We start from the raw sequence: 15,347 nt of genomic DNA, 5'->3' as shown, positions 1-15,347 counted from the left end.
AAGCCAGAGGGGACCAGAATCTGCCAAGTCCGTTTCAGGCCGGACTTCTCCCCGACATGAAGAGTCTGAATCGGCCCAGATAAACAAGAACTATTAAGAACTGACGGTGCTGAACTGTTCACTTACCTTAAAGATGATCATTTCTCAGAGATAACCATTAGCTCCGTCACAAGGGTTTAAAGAAACTTTACAACAGTTTTTAAACGTCACAAGATCACAGAGCGTATGAGGATGAGCATTTAAAAGTTAATCTTCAACTGAAAGAGAATGCAAAAACAAAAGAGAGAATCAGACTTGGAAACCAGTGCTATGATTTACATGTTTTATATATGATCTGATCCAAGGTTCAACCTAAATGTACAGAATAGAAATGGGTCTAGTTAGCCGAGAGTACAATGTCACTTTACAAATGATATCACCTTTTCTTTTTTTTTCTTTTTTGGTTCAAGTTAACTCATGTCCACACAGACCATTAGAATAGAAATACATCTGTGCATACTGTCAAAAAGATATTAAGATATTTACACAATGTGCAAACCGTCAATACCACACTCTGAAGTTGATATTGCTTCTTTTTTTTTTTTCTTCATTATTTTAAACTGACAATTCCAGAGACCAAAAAAAAAGACAAATTTGGTCTTTAACAGGACAAAAAACATGAGAAATTAAACCCTGAAAAGAAAGACCATCCACAGCAGTTATCTTGGCAGCGCACTGTACAAACAAGTCAAGATCCATCCATACATAAATGTTACAAAATTAAATAAAAATCAAGTTAAGTCAAAAACTATATTCAAGGGAAGTGAGACCTCCCCGTCTTGCATAAGGCATAGCGTCTGATGGGCACTGCACCTACACAGCAGTCACCAGCTAACTGCTGCTGTACATCTGAGGTCAACGAATGGGTTAATTGAACAGAAAGTAACATGTTAGGATCAGCAATAAAACCAATCGCACTACACACACCGAGAGAGTGAGATGAGAGGAAGAACTACAAAACCTGAAGAGGGACAAACGCCAAACAGCACATACATCCTCAAAAGCGCACACGCGCGCACGCCAACAAATAGTGCCTGTTCTTATTTTTTTTGAGTGGTCGGCCTCTGAGAATGGATGGGGGGGGTGAGGTTTGTTGTTAAGTTGTAAGTGGCCGTGGCTGAGTGGAGGGCCTCTCAGCAGCAGCAGCAGAAACACAGTCACTTGGATGTTTTTGAACCGCTTCGTCATCACTTGGTCTTCTCCACCGAGTGCCTCTGCTGCTGCAGGCGCTTGGCGTAGCTCTGAGCCATGGAGTTGACGATGGAAGTGACAAAGTAGCAGACCATGACCAGCACCACCTTCTCAAACACCCACGACAGCCAGTTCTCATCCTGGAAAACCCAGAAAAGTTGGGAGTGCGTATGGCATCAGTTACCGTCATTAAAAAAAAAGAAGCATATTGTAATATTACAGTTCATGGGGGAAACGTATTGTGAATATGGTTTGCATCCTGCATACATGACAGTGGTACAAGTAGAAAATGGTCTTCATATATAATGACAAGCTATCTCCATTTGCAGAATGTAACCATGGAGTGCGTGTTCTCTAGCAGCCAAAGACTCAAACTAAAAACTACAGCTCGCAAATATATAAGTATTAACACATATGTTGGTTGATAACTAAAAAAATTGCAGTACAGAAATGGTAAAGATATGTTTGAGGTCATTAATTCATTATAAAACTTCTTAGTTACATAATTTGTCCACCAGAGAGCACTGATAATTACACAGTCACACTATGGTAATAACTACATTTAAGGGTCTTTAAAAAAATATGTTGTGCAATTATGAGAAAGAAAGAAGCTTTTATTACACTCCAAAATATAAATATTGGCCTCAAAAATCTGTTGGGTTTTACTAAAACAAGCTCCCAACTCTGATGTTTATATTCTCCATCTAGAGCGCGACAAAAGGCTCAAAGACATATATTGTTAATCTTAACAAATAAATACATCAATAAAAGTCATAATTTGGTGATATAATGAAGAAGAAGTAGTCATTCCAAAGCGGTGTGTGGTAAAATAAAGTATTGCTCTTACCGCTGGTGCACTTCCTCCAGCATGGTGCAGCTTGTTCCTCTGTGCGTCCAGGTACTGACTGAAGGGCTTCTGGAGTGATGGTCCCACTCTGGGCACAGACCTGACAGCGCATACATCCACAGAAGACACAGGGAGGAAGAACATTAGTTCACTTACCCTTCAAAAGCACCCTTCCTTTGACAAGGAGACAAAAAAAAACTGAAGCTTTAGACGGTGAACACTTGCTCCCTATAAGAGCCTGAAGGCTTCTCTTTCCCTGAACACTGCCAAAAGGTCCTCAACCAGCATCCTGTGTAGCAGCTGCTGGAGGCCCCATCCTACATGAGGGGCCCCATCCTGGAGCTTCCACCTTCCACTGTGAGCAGGAGCAGACAGCAGAGAGGAATGAAGCAGAAACCCTTCAGCCCTCCTCTTATACTGCTCAGCTCTCTATAGGAGCCTGTGTCAGCCCCTTAAATCAGGAAGTGAGTCGACATGATGTCATCACCTTTACCACCATTGCTGCCTTCTTGTGGAAAGATATCCAATCAGGGCGTGCTCATGTCCTTATTTGGTAATGTGGATTAGCTCACCAGGGGGCCAATCATAATGGATACCAGCTCATCAATTCATGTCATAGAGAAGCAATGGAGTTATAGTTCTACATGTTGGTCAGCAGTGGAAAGGGATCACTTTTCTAGAGATTACCTAGAAAAGAAGAATATAGACTTCCCACTGCATTTATTACATTCTCTCCCAAGTTGAGACAAACATGTTTTTGGACAATTTACTAAACAACTAATGGCAAAGGGAAGTAGGTAATTGCTGATTTCAAACAAACCTAACTAGTTTTAGTTTGACTCATTCATCTTTCTTGCTATCTCTTCCACTTAGCACGCAAGCACACAAAAAAACATCCTGTATCAGTACTGAAGCTCTCATGGCGAGTCACCCTCTGCACTTCATGGGAAAGAACCTTGAATTTAATTTTTCAATCAAAAAGACACAGAACACTCTGCTATGACCACAGATTCAGGTCAAAGCTGCTACCGGGACAAACATACAAGTGACCATTTATCAGCCAATAGATTAGATTAGCAGTTAGTGTTAGTCTATCACGAATAGACTAAACTCTTTACTGGTTGTTATTTTGCCTACTGATAATTACTTGACCTACAATTAATACTAACTAACTAGTATCTTTTTTTGATGTTTTTCTTTTACTTTGAATGCAACATTTTAGCACCCAAAGTGCTTCGTTAAAGCCAATAATTAGGATATTACCGTACCTTTAATTCCTCAAACCTGACATTAGCTCAACAGTCAGAAGGGTTTTTCTATCTATGGTCTATGATTGAGTTTCCCGCCTCGCTGGGGCAAATATCTGAGTGAAAGCTGAACTTGGTGAGTCAGATCAACATGTTCAGATGGGACCTCACATGCCTGACCACCAGTGCTGCAGAGATGGAACGCGCGCGCGTGCGGAGAGGAGGGGGGTTTACCTTTTCTGTGGAAAAATGCTAAATGCATGCACGTACACCCCCGCAGTGAAAGCATTTATTCGTACAGGATCTCCAATCAGTGGTCATAATGCATCTGAAAATGTTCAATAATGCATTGCCAACCACAAAACCAGGGGAAGACAATGACTCCACAAATGACCTGATTCTCTCACTCTCACTCTCACTCTCACACTCACACACACACACACACACACACACACTTACCCAATGAGAGACACCATTTGCTCCACTATGTGCTTGCTGAAGGTGATGATAACAAATAGTTTCTGTAGGAAAACAAGAGAAAGATTAATAAGCGTTAAAAACAATTACTTTCTGATAATATGCAGAGGTATACAACACAGAAAACCTCCCCCGACATAAAATGATATACGTTTGTGTAAAACAGTGTTTTACAGGACATGGGAAGAAATATTTAGGGAGGAAAAAATAATTAACAAAACAACAAAGTGTCTCTTAGAAACACACATGACAAACAGAAATACATTAATGGATACAACATATTTAAATGTTTTATTTTAGCGGCACAGCTGTGGGAAATTGAGGCCACATCTGCCACAGTCCACAGACACACTAATTACAAAACCCAAATTCTGGGCTGCGAGGGGCTTTGTGTGGTTTTTGCAAAGCACCAAAGTGTGTGTGTGTTGGGGGGGGGGGGGGCAAAAACCACAATATTCTTTCTCCGGTCCTGAAACTGATCAGCTTTAAACAGCATGACACACGGCCCCCTGGACTAAATCAGACAGGATATGACATGTGATGCCCAAGAGGTTCAAGGTACCAAAAGAGAAAAATAATACAAAGAGACCCCCCCCCCCCCCCCCCGCAGCGTCATTCCGTCTGTTTAATTTCCTTCTCATGTCCACTCTACATCCTCCATAACCTTTGTCTAAAAGGCCTCAGAGTGAGATCACTGACTGGTACCACCATGAGATGGATAGGTTCAGCTTGTTAAGGCACTCAGCGACTCACCCGCAGACAGACTCCCTTTGTATCGGCTTATATTAGTCACTGGTGTGGCAGACTCAACAATCGACCCATAATTAACAGAGGGTTTTTTTTCATCTAGTGGAGGTTTTTTTAAATCCAAACTGTTGTTTAAAGACTTCTTAAAAGCTTCCTTCCTTTCATCTGGAGCCTGTTTATATGGTCTGGATGAATCCCAAAGCTAAAACTAGAATAAGGAATCCCCAAAAGGCCCAGAGTCAGAAAGAGTTAACCAAAAGTGCACAATTAGGAGTTTCTCACAGCCACCAACTCATGATCTAAGCTGGAGGTTTGATCTTGGTTCACCCACACGCTTTGAGGTTGTGGGGATTGTGAATCAGTCAGCAGTGCATACCCCCTTTTTTCCCCCATCTATTCTTAATTTTTGACATGCATTATTACATTATGTGGACAGACAATTGTGATGACATGAAACAAAAGATGAGTCATATTCGAAGCCTGTATGGTTTTTATGTTAAAATGGAAAAACCTGGTGTCATTTGATGAGCACTGGTCCTTTGCTCGTGTATAACCACCTCTGATAAAAACTTTTAGGTGAGCTACCGACCTGTATGTGCATCTTGATGATGGCTTTCCCAATTAGAGTCGCTCCAAAGAAGGTCCAGAAGGGAACCATGAAATGACCGCAAGTTATTCCAGCCAGGTCGAAGAGGGGATTAGGGATCTGAAACAAAACACATCAGAAATCACATATTAATTCATAAGTTACCCTTGTTACAGATTAATTCCTTTAAATGTATATTTGAATCAACAGCGACAAAAGTTTGTTGAAATGAGGAAAGACAGGGACATTATAAAGAACTTACCGAGGCACAAGCCAAGATCCCAAAAAATCCCACTTTCTGCACCATATGCTGAACTCCCAGTTTAGCTCTTGTGACAAAATCCTGCGAACAAATGAACAAAAGATAATTCAAACCACATTACAGCTATCAGATATGAATGAGTAACATTTTCTTAAAAGTTTGACTGTCATAACACAATACTTAAACACACGGGTGTCTCTAAACACATCACTCTTTTATTCAATTCTGAAAATACCCAAGCTGTGTTTCTCACAGATGTGTGGTTTTCAACCAGACAAGTGCTGAGCAAATTCTGAGTCTGCAAGACTATTACAAGAAACAAGAGCACTGTGGTGAAATACCTGCTATTTCTGAGCACTGCATGAAATAAAAAAATCTATTTTGGTTTAGTTTGTTGGTTTGGTGACTTTGGTGGCATCACAGCTGAAAACTGTACGAAAGTGCAGAGGATCTTTAGATCAGCCCCAAAAACTGAAATCTCATCAATGTCGATTTTGGAAGCCAGTTACATTTCAGTCTCAATTGAACATTTTCAATTACAATTCATATTTGTTTTCATCTTCAAAACAACTCATTTCTAGTTATGCCAATTATTTTTGTAGTCAATATTTGTGGTGCATATAAACTATAACATTTTTTTTTACTCAGTTTTGTACATCACAAAAAACCTCAAGATGCAGCATTAAAGTTAGTCTGTAACTTAAAATAACTACTCAGAATATAGTGACTGTCATTAAAATATCTTTTGCCATATTTGCTCAGTTACAAGTTATGATTCATTCTTTTCATGTTTGTTTCAATGTATCTCAAGTCATTTTAGTCCAATGAAGAATACTGACTTGAGATTATTTATTATAACAAAACACACCTCGAAGTAATCTTCTCAAGATATTTGGTGTGACATTTATTCCCATGAACCATGTGTTCCTCAGCTGTTAATAAAAAAAAAAGCTTCTGACTCTTCTGTGAGTCGGTTGCTTAGAAAACATGTGAAAAATGCACACGCTGATACATCCTGAACACATTCCCGTGATGAAACCCATGTGATGCGAGGTTGAGCCTATTCATCTGAGAACAGGTCATGGAGTCAACGTACACAATCCCTCTGATTTCTGCTGCTGACTCAGCATCTGATCTCAGCCGTCTCCAGTCATGTGAGCTTAGGTTCCTGACAGAACTGTCTGTCAAATTAGAGGCCGGTGAAAAGCGAGGGAGGGAGGGAGGGAGGGAGGGAAAGAGGGAGGCAGGAGAGAGTGTAGCCCGAGGGATGATTAAAGGGGGGAGCTGTGCTCAGGGTGACTCACCCACAAAACAGACAGATTTACTGGAAGTGCAAGGAGGGAGGGGCTTCACTGAAGTCACATGGCACTTTAGGACCAATCAATGGACAGTGGCTCCATGGTCAGTCATGCATTATAAAGATGAGGCCAGATCAGATATGATCATATCATATTGGGTGGGTTGGTAAAGTGTAAACATCTGTGCTAATATGGAACCAAGTAGAGGGATACATACTTCAATATTCAGGGGAGTTGCTGTGTTGAATTTAGGCTAAATTCTGCACTAAATGTGACAAATTCGGAGGATACAGAAAATGTAACCTATTCACAGTTAACTTGTGTTTATGTTCTTGGAGATTTCTAACCTGATTGAGATGAAAAATGATACACTCTGCGTTTAGATGTAACTGTTTGCCACTTCAAATCAAATGAAAAGATCATCTGAGGTGGGTACTGCTTCTTAAATCATGATCAAAACATTCTTTGTATTTTTGTGCACATGATCTGCAGATGATAAAAGCCACTGGTTCTCATAACAGGGGTGTGTGTGTGTGACTCTGACCTGAGCGCCCTCTGCCTGCTCCAGCATCTCCTCGAACTCCTCGTAGTCTTCGTCCTCTGGATCGGCTCCCGACTGACGAGCCGCTCTGGCCATGAAATACGGAGGCAGCTCCCCGATGGCAGTGCCTGCCCCCTAAACCAGCACAATTAAAAATGCTCCGCGTTAACCAATCCATTTCACCACATTCACCCACAGGTGACTAACTCATGCCACCATGAACTTTTGAATTTGGTACGCACGACATAAGCTTTTGAAGCATCAACAAGTATCGTAGCATGTCTGTCCTTCCATAGGCATGTTGACATGAGGCTGAGAGTAGTTTCCAGCTGTCACAACGCCACCCACTGCTGGCACTGGCCAACATTCTTGCCCTTTGTCAGCGTGCCGTCACTGAACTGTCTCCTTCTTCAAACTGCGACTTACCCACATGCAGGCCTCCAGGCGGACCTTTGACATGATCGAGAAGAGGGAGATGCTCCCCTCCAGCCCTCCACCTTGGGGACACACGATCTGGTCTGGGTACGGAGGCTCTGGGAAGTCTGTGGAGCTGCACTCGTATGCTGCCAGAGTCACTGATGCTATGTGAGGACCCTGAGAGAGGTGAGACCAGATGAGCTACTTTAGTGCACTGGGAAAACATTAGGACATCTACCGGCACATGCAATCATTTCATCCAACTTCATCATGAAACACTTGGGACATGTGGTCACAGGTAAAAGGATATTTTCGACTGTTTTATACATAAAAATTAGGATTATTAGCCTACTGTTGTTGACAATTCTCAACAAAAGAAGGTTTAAATATTGCCAATACCACACGTCATCATTTCCTTAAAGTACACGCTGGTCAGTAAATGCTAGGTGTACCTAATAAACTGACAAACCGAGTGTATTTTAACAATGATATATGGTTGTATTGCACAGCCTTAGACAAGTGCTTTAGGTAGATTGAATCTGCTGTTGCATGATTAAAGGGAGCTCGTGTGCCCACAGGTACAGACACAGACCGATGGGAGCTGACTCACAGTCTCTCTCCGACAGGCAGGCATGTCATCCTTTATCATTGTAAAGACGTCTGGTTAGGCCCAGCCACCTGGCCCACCTGTAACTACCGCACAGCTCCTCCATTATGCCTCCTTCAGGTGATACAGGCAGCACTGACAGAAGATGGACAGCGCATAATTAATCTGTGTTGACTGGAACTACTCCCCCCCCACCACCACCACCACCGAGTATGAGCGCACAAGAGGCTTCTTTAGTTTACACAACACAGTCTGTTCCAAACCAAACAGGAGCTCACTTAACGGCGTTTCTTCATGACACGACAAGTCGGTCTCAACAAGAAACACAAAGCTGTGAGTCAAACTCTGATACTCAGACGGGCGATACGTTGGCCCTGCGGGGAGCTTCTTTGTTCACCAGAGTACAACGCTTTGCATACAGGGCAGATAAACCACTTTTTTTTTTTTTTTAAATATCCATTGACTAAGTGGATTTCCATTAAATAGAAAAAAAGATTACAAATTACGTTCGTTTAGGAACGAGACGACCTCGCAAAAGCACCGCTGGTGGACCCATAAAGCAGCAGAGATGGGACAGACAACATGCTACCAATTGTTCCGTTTCTCACCAGAAAATGGGTCTAAATATGTTAAAGTTGTGGGAAGGTGACTCAACAGGAGGGGCCACGGAGTGATTCAAATGGTTTATCCTCCTTGCATGAACGAGTTCGGGAAATTTCACGGCAATCTGCTTTTGACATTCTGACCTCTGGATCGAGCAAGAGGGAAGTTCTCGGGTTGTGGTTCTCTATGTTACCAAAACTGTTACGATCTAATCCTCTGGGGGTCATGAACAACCACAGCACATTTCATGGGAATCCAACAAATAATTAGCAAAAAACACCCTGTGTTGGTTGAGTTTAATTTTGACCTGATAAGTGTATGTTACCAAAATTAGGAATCATTCTCTGAGCATCATATAAAACTTTAATGATGACAGGACATGTTCTAAACCAAAGAGATGAATGGAGACAGGGTTAGATCAACACCATCATATTTAGCTGCCATCATTACAGGGGGAAAGAAGCTTTAATCAAATAGATACATCTTCAAGTAACAGCAATGTATGAACATACATTTTCTCTCATTTCATCCACATTATGACTAGAATCCAGCACTGAGCTCCAACACATCACGATGAATCATAAGATCATGCTGGTGAGTGAATCCCCTCTCCCATGAGCATGATGATTTCATCCTCTCTATTGATGCTTCAGGCTTGAGGAGAATTCACAGTGTAACATGTGCAGGTGGGACATGTTTTTCCTTCAAAATTAAAACCGGGGGTTTCCCCGTCTATGGCTGACATCAACACTGAGTAGGCAGCAGTGATAGGAGCTGTGACACTGTGAACATGATCTAAGTTCTAGTGAGACACAGGAAATAGTCTCCTTATGAGCAGAGGGCTGCCATCATATGGTCAACATGTGTGAAAAGCTAAAGAAAAGGCTATACAATCTAGAGGGGGCTACGATAAAGGAGGCCTGGGTTGGTGTGAGGTCTGACAGAGAGGAGCTGGATAAGGACTGAGGAGCTGGAACTATTTCCAACAGGTTTGACTCGGAGTCTTAAACCGCTTCAAAAGCACTCCTCCACGGCTACAACCCCTTGAAACGAATAGTATCTTTGCTCAGTTCATAATGCAGTTAGTCGTTATTCAGACAACCACATTCTTCTGTCGCTACAAGAGCCCTCCCACTAATAACAGCAAACAATGAGACATGGTAGGATTTTCCTGAATTTCAACAAAACACTTCCCTCCTGTAACATGAAGATTGCTAGCCACTAACATATTGGGAAAACTGGTTTGCATTTTATTGTCTAGACACTGTTTCTGATGGGGATTTTAACATTTTATCAGGTTTAGTAAAACACAAGATCAGATGAGCCTCTAGTAGCCCATCAAAGTGGGACGCAAAGGAGAAAAAAAAAAGGCTTTTAAAATAGTATCCATTACAAAAGTAAAAACAAATAAATGAGGAGAAACTGGTTTAACAGATGCTAGGTTGTTCCATACGGGGGAGATGACGGTGCCTACTCAGTGAGAAAACCTCCCTCACCCACAGGAGGGAGAGAGGGTGAGGTCACACCTTCTAAAGTGTTAAAGAGAACAAGTATGAGCCACCGCTGCGTTAATGTTGGACTCAGTTTAACCAACAGTGTAACCATAGACAACAGAGGACGGTGAACCCAGTCAAACAAACATGGTGCAATGTGAAGCATTAATGGAAGGAGTGCACAGCATCTCCGACACATGGAGGTCCCAGTAATATCTGTTCCCATGATTTCATTATCACGGAAACATCTGACTCAGCAGGCCCACATCTGCACAAACTCCACAAAACAGAAGCCACATCATCGGTCTAAAGAGGACTGCGTCGCACTCTGGTTTTATGTTGCTACATTCTCCTTTTTTTTTTACCACAACCAAGACAAATGGCACACATTTTGGTGACTCAGTCATACAGTCATTCTGTGACTGCATGTCAGGGGAAAAATTACACTCAACTTTTGGTTAGCTCTGGACTGAAGGGTGACAAAATGGAATGAGTGGAAGCCAATGAATGTGGAGTGTGACGCCATCCTCTGGCAACTGCAAGAATAAACACACATGGAGCTTTTATGTCCATTAGGCAGGTATATCTAGAAGGAAGTGTGTGGTGAATGAGATGTTTAAAAAAACTAAAACAGCCTGCATACTGTAGATACACACAGGACATCCTGACTCATGCCGAGTACAGCCGACCAGATAACAGTTTGTCCGCAGAGACATTTTCATTTTGCACCCTTTTGAGTGTTGAGAAAAGGGTCGCATGTTGGCCAGCTGAGTTAGTTTTCCCAGAAATATGTAAATGAAGTAATGGATACAATAATGACAAAAACATGTGAATGATGAGATCTTAATGTGGTTTAAGTGGAACGTTACATCTATTTATTGTGTCCGTTTTAGTTTGCACTTACAGTTTCGCCATTTCTCGCCATTTTTCCCCAGTTATTACAATTTCATGCTGCTTATTCAAATGGCATTTCATCAACATTTGCTCCAGTTGGTTTGAACTTTATGTAGAGCCACAACAGTAGGCGGCTTCACGTTCATAAAGATGTGTTAGTTTGTATTTTTCCTCACTTTTGCCATGTTGCTCATCTTAAGACGGATGATTTCTTCACAGCCACAGCTGGCCTAGCAGTGAGGTGGCTGCTGGGGTTGAAGCACTTTCTTATTTCAGTGCAGTCTGATACTTTCTATTTTATTTCATATCTTTTGTTGGTGTAATGTTTGTGAGCGTCTCTGTATTTTGTAGTAACCAAATTCAAAAACTGGTGTGTACACTTCCGCCAAACCATAACGCGTTCCTCTTACCAGATAGAGGAGAAAGGTGTGCAGGCCAGTCCCGAGGCCAACCGAGGACAGGATCCCAAGGCCTACCCAGTAGGCACACCATAGGAACCTCTTCTCCAGGTACTTGACATACTTCAGTGAGGAAAATAAAACTGATTAGAAGGCGGAAGAAACAGGAAACACTCACTGAATTATGTCTGTTTTCGAAAAGGCAATTCTAAATTACTGTAAATAACAGTTTGAGTCTTTCGTACTCATATTTAATGATTTACTTAAGCGCCGTCAAAAGATACATATTAGTTCACCATTATAAATGTGAGGAATATAAGGAGATTAATTTTATGTTGAAGCTTGGTGATGCTTAAACGAAACGGTAACGGACCGCCGCACAGAGGAATTAGTAAACACAACTTTCAGCCAGCTGACTGTATGATAAAGGGTTACTTGATCTCATTATTTTTTTATCTTACAAGACTGTTTTTAGGTGGCTAAAGAGTGACTTATCATTAACCTTTAAACAGGCTGGTGACAGAGCAGTGGTGTTGATTATTAACATCAAGCCTTACTTGTTGGTGCGCTCCCTCCGTAGAGTAGGCGAAGGAGAACAGAGAACATAACAACAAAACTAAGAACACTGTGCCTCGCCGTTGCCAAAGCCTGAACAGGAAGGAAAGGGAAAAAAATATCATTAAGGAAACAAGTTCAGAGGGTATGTTAGTGAGCAATACAGACCGGATTAACAAGAAAAACAAATATGACAAAAAGGTCACAAGCAAAACACAAACATCCTGGCAAAAACAGTAGAAAAACCTGCTCAAACTTCTTACTTCAAGGTCCACTCCTTTAGCTTGATAAGGGTCTCCAGGAGGAAATAGTGTAGTGTGGTGACGGGCCTCCTCCACACCACCAGAGACAGGCGGTCCTCCTTATCCTTCTGTCGCCTCTCTCTTACCGAAGAGTCTGGAGCGCAGACAGAAATGCAATCAACCTCAAATACTGTACTACTTGCCTCTACTTCAACTATTGTGTTCTGTTGATCTGTTAACGGGAAATACATGATACACGTGACATCAACAAGCTCTATTATAAACCAAGTAGTTTGAATGAATCAGGGTGTTTATGACTTGTTCAAACTATATGGTGGTGGTTATCGTACTGTGGCATCAGAGATAACAAGCTACACGTGTCAAGGACACCTCGGAGATGAGTGTTGACTTTTTCTACTGAACACATTTAAAAAGTTTGACGTCTACCGACCGGTCGCCTTGCCGTTGTGTTTGTCTCTGGCTGCACGTTTTTGTGGCCGTTCACAGCTCGCGCCATTGGCTGCCATCATGTCTATCAAGGTCTCAGCAGGTCAGGCTAGGAGACAAGAGAACAAGAGAACAGTCGCTCCCTCACTGTTCTTTCGTTTCCTATTGACCAAAGAGCACATGCCTGTCATGAAATCCTTATCAGCTTTAAAAAAAAAATTTCGTCAACACGCCAACAGACATTTAAATGAGATTACAAAAAGACTAAATATCACACAAGATATAAGACGAACATGTTACCAACTGCCTCGTGACAACAACGTGTATGTTGTACTTAATAATCGTCGCTTTGTGGTTTAATCGGTTACGAGATATGATGCCGAATGCGTGCACATCACAATCCTCCACATGCTAACCGGTTAGCCACCATGCTAACGGCTAAGCTAGGGACGAAGGCAGTTTCTACAAAGGGTTTTTAAAATGAATAAAGAGTCGTCTTACTTGTGAGGAGATATGTAAAAAAAAACGTTCGTTGTCGTTCTGCTGCTATAGTAATGACAACATTTACTCCAAACTGAGGGGATCTAGAGCGATGTTTGTTAAAATCATATGACAGTCGTACCTCTTTCCTGTCCTCTAGACCCGGAAACAAACGGTGGACGTGTTAAAGTAAAAACCGTTCAGCCGTGAAATATTTTTGTTCAAGCAAATTTCGTTATCCTGGTATGGTGAAATAACCCGTTGTATAACCGTGGAAACAATGCGTAGTGTATATAAAGCACAGCCTTGCCTTCTAATTCAAAACGATTTAATTCATAAAGGTGATGCTTTTATTGTGAAATTAGATTGGCGACGTATTTCCGTAAAGTGTGTGTCATGGTCCAATCAGAGGTTGCCAAATTTGCCAACAAAGTGAGACTATTGCAACACTCGCAATGGGTTAGTTTTAACCTTGAGCCATGGAGCAATATTAGGAGAAAGGGCAAGCTCAAATTGTGGCAGTGGCAGCTAGCACAGGCACTTCCTGTTGCAAGCTCGGCTTACCACTGTTTGTGGCAACTGACACAACTTGTCGCGGCAGTTACCACTGTTTGTGGCACCTGCCACAACTCGTCGCGGCACTTACGACTGTTTGTGGCAGCTGCCATAACTTCCCTTGGTAGTTGCCACTGTCTGGGAGAGGTGCCGTGGCAGTTGCATTTTTATTTTTCGTTATTTGACAATATGTGCCTGCATTAAGGTCCTTAAGGGTATGATTGTTGGTAGTTGTAATTGGTTTAGTAAAAAAAAAGCCGAATTGTTACAGTATGGCTACTCGTTTTAATTAAACTAAGCTAATATAGGCTACCATCAGTTTGCAGTTGTTGCCATGGCAACGATACACACTTTCAGATAGCGGACTGGAGGAATGCAAATTGTAAATATAGATAAGATGCATTATACTGTTTAGAATGATGAAAACCCATATAACCTAGATAGATAGATAGATAGATAGAAACGTTATTCATCCCCAGGGGGAAATTAGTTTGTTGCAGGAATGGTACGGAGGACACAAATAATAGTGGCAGCGCAGAAATCGGAGGCAGAGTCACTTCTGCAGGTTTTATGGATATTTAATTAAACACACTTCAAAAACAACTTCCCACACCTGATCTCAATGCTCTCCTGAAGGAGTGGGTGGAGCCTTCTGACTGGAACCTAGATTCCAGCAACTACCCTACCCCTCAGAATATATACTGTATATACATACATACATACATACATACAATTGTGTATCAATTAGTAGTCAATTATAGTGGTTGATCTGCTGTTCAGAAGCAGTTTATAGAATAACAGCAGCAGTGAATTAAAATCACTGGCAGTCAGAAGTGAGATTTGAACCCACGCCTCCATACAAACAAACATACTAACTTTACACAGGTTCAGGTGGTTATATGTGCATGACTACTAATCCTCAAATGAGATGAGTGAAGGTAGGTGACTTTGGACCGACCTGACTTAACAAAGCTGGTCATGTCGTGGTCTTCAAACTGTGCTCCCTTTTAAAATCAGGTCCCACCATCATTTGTCCTCGGATCGTTGGATCCACGATATAGGTAACGCCAATTTACGTCAACCTTCTGAAAGAGTTTTTACAGTTTATCTTGCGTTGGTTTTGTGCAAACACATTGCTTGATGTACACTGGATGTTACTGACTACTCGATCGTCACAGTTTCATCAATTACCACATTAGTTGAAAACATCGGCTGTCAGGAGTGGATTTCAAACCTACGCCTCCAGAGGAGCCTGAAACCTGAATGCAGCACCTTGGACCGCTCTGCCATCCTGACCATTGTGAACCAATATATTTATCTGGAAACACTTTATAATAACTACACACTATGAAGCATTAGTTAAGTATGAGTAAACACTTAATTCATCATTTATAATGCATTGTTCCTACATTAACACTCAT

General features: G+C 41.7%; 1 protein-coding gene across 3 annotated transcripts; it reads right to left on the bottom strand.

Moving 5' to 3' along the window:
• Positions 1-308: 308 nt before the first annotated feature.
• On the bottom strand, positions 309-13,538 carry vmp1 (vacuole membrane protein 1). Of its 3 annotated transcripts, none has more exons than XM_068708500.1 (12): positions 13,514-13,538; positions 12,896-13,000; positions 12,466-12,598; positions 12,205-12,295; positions 11,660-11,770; positions 7,662-7,829; positions 7,239-7,370; positions 5,397-5,477; positions 5,138-5,254; positions 3,784-3,845; positions 2,078-2,177; positions 309-1,370 (listed from the first exon to the last, which is right to left on the bottom strand). In XM_068708500.1, the coding sequence occupies exons 2-12, from the start codon at positions 12,972-12,974 to the stop codon at positions 1,227-1,229; spliced, it is 1,218 nt and encodes a 405-aa protein (XP_068564601.1). In that variant the 5' UTR covers positions 12,975-13,000; positions 13,514-13,538; the 3' UTR covers positions 309-1,226. The 3 variants fall into 3 exon arrangements, with proteins under 3 accessions (XP_068564601.1, XP_068564593.1, XP_068564585.1); XM_068708492.1 differs by lacking the exon at positions 13,514-13,538 and adding an exon at positions 13,393-13,483; XM_068708484.1 differs by lacking the exon at positions 13,514-13,538 and adding an exon at positions 13,393-13,481 and having other exon boundaries at positions 12,896-13,053.
• Between the last annotated feature and the right edge of the window lie 1,809 nt (positions 13,539-15,347).

The sequence above is a fragment of the Cebidichthys violaceus genome, unplaced genomic scaffold (genome assembly GCF_023349555.1).
Source record: "Cebidichthys violaceus isolate CVI_PGR_0920_01 unplaced genomic scaffold, fCebVio1.0.p SCAF_1, whole genome shotgun sequence".
In the NCBI taxonomy this organism is placed as follows: domain Eukaryota; kingdom Metazoa; phylum Chordata; class Actinopteri; order Perciformes; family Stichaeidae; genus Cebidichthys; species Cebidichthys violaceus.
This window is presented reverse-complemented; position numbering and strand designations above follow the sequence as displayed.